Source organism: Poecilia latipinna, unplaced genomic scaffold, assembly GCF_001443285.1.
Source record: "Poecilia latipinna isolate Pla-1442-1.1 unplaced genomic scaffold, P_latipinna-1.0 Scaffold5672, whole genome shotgun sequence".
Classification (NCBI taxonomy): domain Eukaryota; kingdom Metazoa; phylum Chordata; class Actinopteri; order Cyprinodontiformes; family Poeciliidae; genus Poecilia; species Poecilia latipinna.
This window is the reverse complement of record NW_015118288.1, coordinates 1-9121: the sequence shown is the minus strand read 5'-3', so window position 1 is coordinate 9121 and position 9121 is coordinate 1. Positions and strand designations below refer to the sequence as shown.

At 40.3% G+C, this 9121-nt stretch overlaps 1 protein-coding gene across 1 annotated transcript; it reads right to left on the bottom strand.

The window, feature by feature from the left end:
• Positions 1-12: 12 nt before the first annotated feature.
• Positions 13-9108, bottom strand: LOC106943673 (reversion-inducing cysteine-rich protein with Kazal motifs-like; the record flags this gene model as incomplete). The annotated part of the gene is made up of 7 exons (XM_015026981.1): positions 13-1749; positions 1826-2090; positions 2703-2900; positions 4709-4742; positions 6598-6645; positions 6786-6871; positions 9039-9108. Coding segments are annotated over 7 exons (1002 nt in total), but the record flags the coding sequence as incomplete, so codon positions are not given.
• Positions 9109-9121: the final 13 nt, after the last annotated feature.

The window sequence follows — 9121 nt, the reverse complement described above, 5'->3', positions numbered from 1 at the left end:
ATTTCTTTAAACACTGGCTCCCCACAGAGCTGTGTCCTGAGCCCCCTGCTGTTTACCCTGATGACCCACGACTATCATCCCAGGTTTAACACCAACCACATCATGAAATATGCAGACGACACAACAATTATGGAACTCATTCAGGACAACAATGAAGTGAACAACAGAAAAGAGGTACAACATCTTGTGGACTGGTGCAGAATAAACAACCTGCTCCTGAAGGTCGACAAGACAAAAGAGATCATTGTTGACTTCAGGAGGTCACAACCCAACCACACACCACTCCTCATCAACGACAGAGAGTGGAAATCGTCAGCAGCACTAAGTTCCTGGGGGTTCACATTACAAACAACCTTAGCTGGACACCTCATATCACTTCACTGGTGAAAAAGGCACAGCAGCGCCTGTACTTTCTGAGATGAATAAGAAGAGCTTCGCTCCCCCCTCCCATCCTCTACACTTTCTACAGAGGAACCACTGAGAGCCTGCTGACCAGCAGTATCTCTATCTGGTCTGGAAGCTGCAAGGCCTCAGACTGGAAGTCTCTGCAAAGAGAAGTAAAGACAGCGGAAAGGTTCATTGGAACTCCACTCCCCCCTATCCAGAACATTGCACACAGACGCTGCTTAGCCAGAGCAAACCAGATCCTCTCTGATTCCACCCATCCTCTCTATGGTCTGTTCATCCAGTTGCCATCTGGCAGGAGAGTCTGTAGCATCCGCTGCAGAACAGCCAGACTCAGCAATAGTTGTCTCCCACTGGCCATCAGATTGCTCAACAATCCCATCATGAAGACTGTCTGAAACTGTTTGAAAATAGTAATTATTATTTGTATATGATTTAATTATAGGGACACTTGTGTTTTTGTGTGCTCCAGCAGCCAAGCAAGGACATTTCATTGCCAATTTTACTTATGTTTCTGTGTGCAATGACAATAAGACAATATGTCTAAGTCTCTAAGTCTACTGTTTGTTCTTCAGTCTATTAAGATGTGTGTGTGTGTTTGTTTGTTTGTTTTCATGTGGCCTGACACAATATTAGTCGTTATCTTGGAGAAACAGAGCTAGCGGAATCCTGGACTGTGCGTCATGCAGTACACAGATTGTGCTGAGGGAGGCGCTATTCTACACACATGTACATTGTGATCAGTGTGGAAACAAGCCGAAATGAAAAGCCAACCTCTGAAAGTACTATTTAAAGGGATTAGAGTTTCTTCATCATTTCAGCTAGCATATTTGAAAAAAAAAAAAAATTAAAATAATGATTATCAGAAATTTGTGGTTTTTTGATTGTTTTTCTTTGTTTCTGCTTTGGCAATTTGTTCGTCTTGTAATTTCTCAAATACATTCTTTGTGTTTGTTTAGCAGAATAACTAGAAAGAGAACATTGAAAATGTAAAAAAGAAGAAATAACATAACTTCTATTGCTAGTTTTTATAAACATAAATATTAACTAAAACAAACAAAACAGCTAGTACTGAGATAATGAGACTGATCTAAAACAACAAAGAAATCTTTCTGTGCAATATTGATGTGTGTAAGGTTAGGTGAGCTTAGCAGAGGGAAGGAGTGTGACCTGTTGTTGAAGTTGGTGCAGTAAGTCAGGTCCTTGCAGCCTAGCTGGCATGGCTCTCTGACATCTGCCAGGCAGTTGATGAGCTCCATCTCCATTGGGTTGTACTCACACAGCTGATCAAAGTCTTGCCATGTCTGGCTGCCCCAGTGGGTGCTGATCTGGTGACACTTTTCCCTGTCACAGCAGAGCACAGAGTCCGTTACAACAAATTAGCAGAAAGCATGATGTACCGCTTTCCATGGCACCTTACCTGCAGACTGACGTGTTTGCCTTTGAGCAACAGTGCAGCTTGGCGCAGTCCATCTTGGCTGGATGGGGGGTCTCCTCCTCGGGTGGGGAAGGAGGGTGAGCTCTGCTCAGAAAACACTGCCACATTGGATCCTGAGGGAGGGGCTGGGTGCCACACTCCTTAATGAGGCCCTCCATGATCTCTTGGTCTGTATTCATGGTGCGGAGGAGATGGCGGCAGGCCGTCTGGCAGTTTGGGGCTTCAGCCCGGTCGCAGCAGTACAAACCTGGAGGAGATCATGGCAGAGACTCAGCAGTATCTGGGTGACTGACATGGTTGCATATACATGACAGATATGCACTCCATCAGGAGTTTGTGACTGAATTTCCATTTGCAGTTTTTGCAGTCAATTTCAGTTTTATTAAAAAAAAAAAAAGTTACAAGAACAAAATTTAAGATATAGCTGTAAAGCTGTTTTGCCATCTCCACTCAGTGTGACTCTGTGTGAGTGACAGAGGAGTCATTATCACACACTAGTATTGTCCGAATTCCGGGACATCATTCGAATACTGAATTTGTGGGCTGCTTAAATCATTATGCTGCAACAAGGCCTGTCTGAGTTCAAAGACTCCTCCAAATGCAGCCTTCAAATGCGTCCTTCTTTTCCCCAGATTTGAAGGATGGGTCAAGTGTATCCTTCATGGCCCACCATATCCCACAATTCACTGCAGGTCCAAAACGAGCGTTCAGGCAAAGCATCAATGGCCGTGGTGAACGGATAATTATTTTGCTATATTACACTTTAAGCGACACAACAGGTAACACTGAACTTGGTTCTATGATGAGAGAATATGAAGCTATGCAGCTCTTCAGGTCTGTTGGATGAAGATGGACATACTATCTATGGGGCTGCGAGCAGGGTAGGACTCGGTGAAGTTGTTGACGCATTCGACGAGCTTAGGGCTGTGACTCTTGCAGAAGTCTTTGACGGTCTTGATCTGGGATTCTGTTGGCGTCGAGTCCGTCCTGAATATGGCATCGCAGAAGTCCCTGCAGTTGGTGTGACGGCCCACAAAACCACAGCATGCTGAGCCCACTGAAAGACAAACCCAAGGGATTCTTTGAGAAAATCGATAAAAGCATTTTCTGTAATTCCAATTTCATCATTCTACAAACTGGATTCCAAAAAAGTTGGGACACTAAACAAATTGTGAATAAAAACTGAATGCAATGATGTGGAGATGGCGAATGTCAATATTTTATTGATAATAGAACATAGATGGCAGATCAAAAGTTTAATCTGAGTAAGTGTAACATTTTAAAGGAAAAATATGTTGATTCAAAATTTCACAGTGTCTACAAATCCAAAAAGGTTAGGACAAGTAGCAATAAGTGGCTAGGAAAAGGAAATTGAACATATAACAAACAGCTGGAAGACCAATTAACACTAATTAGGTCAATTGACAACATGATTGGGTATAAAAAGAGCTTCTTAGAGTGTCAGTGTCTCTCTGAAGCCAAGATGGTAAGAAGATCACCAATTCCACCATTGTTGCGCAGAAAGATAGTGCAGCAATACCAAAATGGTGTTACCCAGAGTAAAATAGCAAAGACTTTTAAGTTATCATCATCATCAACCGTGCATAACATCATCAAAAGATTCAGAGAATTTGGCACAATCGCTGTGCGTAAGGGTCAAGGCCGTAAAACTCTACTGGATGCTCATGATCTCCGGGCCCTTAAACGTCACTGCACCTCAAAGAGGAATGTCACTGTCAAAGAAATAACAGCATGGGCTCAGGAATACTTCCAGAAAGCATCGCCAGTGAATACAATCCACTGTGCCATCCGCCGCTGCCAGCTGAAACTCTACAGTGCAAAGAGGAAGCCATTTCTAAGCAGCTCCACAAGCTCAGTCGTTTGCACTGGGCCAGGAGTCATTTAAAATGGAGTGAGGCAAAATGGACTGTTCTGTGGTCAGATGAGTCACGATTTGAAGTTCTTTATGGAACACTGGGACGCCATGCCATCCGGACCAGAGAGGACAAGGATAACCCAAGTTGTTATCAACGCTCCGTTCAGAAGCCTGCATCACTGATGGTATGGGGTTGCATGAGTGCTTGTGGCCTGGGCAGTTTGCATATCTGGAAAGGCACCATTAATGCAGAGAACTATGTTCAGGTTCTACAACAACATATGCTCCCATCTAGACTTCATCTCTTTCAGGAAAGACCCTGCATTTTTCAACAAGATAATGCCAGACCACATTCTGCAGCAATCACAACATCATGGCTACGTAGGAGAAGGATCCAGGTACTGAAATGGCCAGGCTGCAGTCCAGATCTTCCATCTATAGAGAACATTTGGCGCATCATAAAGAGGAAGATGCGACAAAGAAGGCCCAAGACGATTGAACAGTTAGAGGCCTGTATTAGACATGAATGGAGAGCATTCCTATTTCTAAACTTGAGAAACTGGTCTCCTCTGTCCCCAGACGTCTGTTGAGTGTTGTAAGAACAAGGGGAGATGCCACACAGTGGTAAAAATGGCCTTGTCCCAACTTTTTTGGGATTTGTTGACGTTATGAAATTTTGAAACAACATATTTTTCCCTTAAAATGATACATTCTCTCAGTTTAAACTTTTCATCTGTGATTTGTGTTCTACTGTGAATAGAAGATTAGATGGTGGCCCCTCCACATCATTGCATTCAGTTTTTATTCACAATTTGTTTAATGTCCCAACTTTTTTGGAATCCGGTTTGTATCATAGACTGTGAAGTATTTTCTGGTGATTTAAGAGCCAGGTCCAAGAATACTAGAAACAGGAAAAGATTATGTCCTTAGTGTTTGTGTTTTTCACTCTTTATTTGGTCATTATTTAGTGCATGAGACTACAAACTTACTTTCATTTTTGGTGATGCAGCTGTAGAGAGAGTTCTAAAAAGAGAGAAGGGAAAAACATAGCAAGATAATTGCCGCTGACATTCAGATGACTCAAATAATAATCATCACAGATGCACTAAGAAGTTGTCAGTTGAGACGAGTCAGCCGATTTAAAGCTTGACTAATCCTGACTGGCGTCCAGGTGGTGGAAAAGTAAAAAATCTAATCAGAATAGCTGATTAAATAGCTCACTGTAATGGATAGTGAGCTATTCAAAATAAATTGCCCAAATTATTCAAATTTGTAGACTATTTAAATGAAATTATTCAAAGTGAATTTTCTACATTAAAAATGTTGCAGATTGTTTATGGATGTTTGTCTGTTTTGATTAGCACTGTTGATGGTTTGTATTTTGTTGTGTTTAATTGTACTTTGTTTAATGCACTTTTGTTTTGTTTGTATGTACCTCACGGGCTGCCGTAGCTAATGAGGGCAGGCCCTACAAAAGCTAGCAGAATCATTGTAATGAATGACTTGAACTGTCAAGATGCATTTGGCATAACAACACTTAGTATTCCCCAGTGAAAGAAGCGAGGTACGTTTTATTTTGTTGTTTGTATTGTAAATTTCTGTTTTCTATTCTAATATTTGTATATGTTTTTAGTTTTCAGGGTGACTGAGGTGACTGAAATAACTGAGGGTGTGGTGACTGTGATGATCCACATCAAAGAAAAATAAACAAAACCTTGAAATCACTCGTTGAGACTGCGCAAATTAATTCAAGTGCTGGGGAACTGGTACCTCAGTCAATGCACCAAATTTGAATGATGAAGGTTTTTATTTTTTATAAAACAAATATGTTAATGTAATGTTGAAAAAGTACAACAGACTTTGATCAATAGCTGAAAAAACAATAATGTTTTCAGTCTTGATTCTAAAGAACCAAATGTTTGTGCACCTCTCAAGCTTCTGTGGAATTTGTTCTGGAATACATAGAAAATAATTTTGCCACAACTTTGTTCTGCTCCTATGCGTAAGCTGGTTTCTAAAGACCTGTGGAATCTGAATGCTTTGTATTTGACAAGTATAACTCAGAGATCTGTTCTTTACAGCATTATGACTAAATCAAAAAACATCTTACACTGCAGCTGTATAAAGCAATAAAAGTTTGCGATAGAGATGAAAATGAATGCTGTTCTAGTTAATATGAGTCTCTGTTTTAAGGTGTAGCCTAGAAAAAGATGTTTCTGGTAACTGTGTGATAGGTCTTTGTGTTTTTTTAGGTCAACGGTTTTCAGTTTGTAAATCTCTGATGGATTTTTCTTCTTAATCACATTTAGCATGTTTAATAATACACACTGATCCCAATCAAGATTTTAAGTACTTTGAATGTTGTTAAGGGTTCTTTTATGCCCTACTGGATGAGTCCGTGTATATTTTAGAGTAACATTAGTACAGATACTTTTGGGAAGGTTTGCCACTGTTCTGAGTCTTCTTCTTAGTTGGTTTTCCAGAGTCCCATTCAGACTCTTATGTCAGTGTCAGCTGTTCCTGAATTTGTTCCTGAAATGTCCCTGGATTTCTTTAGATTAGGTTATGATGTGTTGGTTTATGTTTTCCTGTACTTGTCAATAGGCAAATTTCATCTGATGTGTATGCAACAAGTGATACTGATTCCTAAAAATACGTGCTCAATCATAGGTAATTAATAATTTAAACAGGAAGTAATAACTTTTCAAAGATTGATTTGGATAACTTTCATCTGCTTCTATATCTACTCTCATTAAATAAAAAATATTTTTTCTCAGATTCTTACTGACTGATTTCAACCAACTACACTGATGCTCGCCTCTTTCAGAGATCTGAATCAGAGTCTGGAATGTGTGGATTGCAGGAGGCTTCTCCTTACCTCGGTGACTTTTTTGCATACTTTTGTTATGTCATTTTTAGATGATGCCTAAAAGAAGAACACAAATTTATCTATTTATACAATTTTGTGCTGAATTACATTTAGAGACAAAGAAAAGGTTAAATAAAGTCAACAGAAAAACACATCATATGATGAGAAACGTTTTCAGTTTCTTATCAGGATCTGACCTGTTTGCATTCTCTACGACACTCTCCTGCGATGGCCAGCTCACAACAACCAAGCCCAACCCAACCATCAGACTTCTTGGAAACACCTGGAAGCAAATCAATCAGCACTGCATTAACCAACTCTGCAAAATTCTTCAACAAAGACTGAAGCTATTTATCAATAAGAGTCATTAATAAGCTTTGCATCTGTTCTGCTTTTTGCTTTTTAAATGTAAGTCAAAGTATCAAAGAGATGTTTGTGAGAGCTATGGTGGAGATGTGAGAGATGTCATTAAGTGAAGCTGGCACATTGAGGAGTCTGAACAGAAACTGCTGCTCATCTGCAGTGTAAGAGAATCGATCATATCTCAGAATGAGGAAAGCTTTTGCACATTCCTGAAACCGCCTGGAGGCCAAGTGTTCCACAGGTACAGAAGGAAAGAATAAAGGCTTTCCAATCTGGAAGCCATTAGGACTCTGGATGATTTTTTCCCTGATGTGTGGGCAGCAAAATTCAGACTTTTGATGTCTCGTCTGTTTTTTTGCTCAGCGGTTCCTGGGTCTGGCTACAGCCCCACCAGCTACCATTCAGTGTAATGCAAGCAGACTGAGGTTACCTACATGTAATGATTCATAAAGTCAAAGCTTTACAGATTGTAAATAAGTATTTAATCAAAACAAACATGGTTGGAATGGTAATTGCAACGTTCAAATGATATTTGAACAAAGAGCAGAATACATCAGGTTAGTGTTTTATCACTAACCTGGATGGATGTGATAAAGCATCTTTATCCATCCATCCATTCATTCTTTATCCAACATGCTCATCCTTGTGGGGTCAGTGAGGTTTGCTGGTTCTCGGCTTTGATGAAGCTGTATTAATCAGGGAATCTATTTAGCACACTGCTTATGTCACACTTCCATGTCTTGGCTGATGAGGGAAACCTGATCCTGTTGATTCTATCACAGGTTTTTTGGTTGTCCTGGTGATACCTTGCTGGTTGGATGTGATTTAAACAATCTTAATGGAAGGTGCTCTGTCACACCCAGCTTCACATAAAACAGGTTACAGAATGCAAAAAAAAAATAACAAAAAAAAAAAAAAAAAACATTTCACACAACGCATAATCAGTCCCTACTGACTTCTCCAGTAAAATTCCTGATGGATTCTATGGTTTGAGTTTCCTGAGTCTTCAGAAAGAGCAGATCACTGAGTGCAAGCTTCCAGGGAGGAGATGAGTGACGCCTTCAGCAGTTACATGTAGACTGGGGTTAGCATAACATAGAAGCTATATCACCTTATCAAAGCCAATAAGAAACAGATTCTAGTACTTTTAAAACACATTGTGTAGACTATCAGCTCTGTGAGCCGTGCAGAGTCTGTGTGCATTCTATAGTAATGTACGGATTTCCGACATCTCAATTTCAGTCAAGGTGTTGACAGATGAGGGCGTAAGCTTTTCAAATCTTTTCAGCTTTGAAAAACAAATAGGTGGTACATAAGGCTAATAAAACAGACTGGTGATGAAAACAGCAAACCTAACAGATTTTGCATGTCTGTCCAATACCTGACTGCAGTGTGAGCTGGAGGTGCTGGATGATCTGAAACATCCTGGCTCAGAGGTGTCTTGTTGTGTTTAGTAAGTGTGGCAGACAGAAGCCAGCTCTAGATTTTCTTTCTCCATGAACTGTCTGATCACAGGACACCGGACATTGTGGTCAGTGAGGTAAAACCCAGTTACAATGCATTCTAGTCTGTAGATGTCTGTTACAGGTACTGACTTCTCCAGACCTTTTACATGTGCTGAGGACAAACCTGCTATTTCTGAAAATCACACGGCATCAATGGATCTACTAACTCTGGGATTTGATGGCAATCCCAGCTGAGATGTTTGGTAGGACTCTGGTTGTGCTCTACCAGGCCAGCAGATGGACAGGAGAACTGGACAGAACCAGAGAATGGGTAATTTCTTTGTCTGCATGTGTCCTCGATTCACCCAATAACTCTTTAGACAGTGCTGGGAGACCCAGCACACATTCTGACATTGGATGTTTTGAGGTGCCAACTTGGAGGTTTGACTACCTGTGTCTGTATGCTTCAGGAACCACCTCATTTTTAGGTCTGTTTTAACTTATTTATAATTTTCATGTATTCTCTTAATAAACAGCCATTTGGGACATAATGCTTTATAAAATATGTCAATAACAATCTAACACAATTATAATCCATCTCTTTGTTGTTCCTGTCAGTGTCTGTCAGTAGTCTTGCCTTACCTGGGAGTGTAGAGTTGATGCACATCCAGAGCTCATTCTGTAAAAACAAAGTGAATGTTAGCTTTTCTTTCTAATTGCTCTTG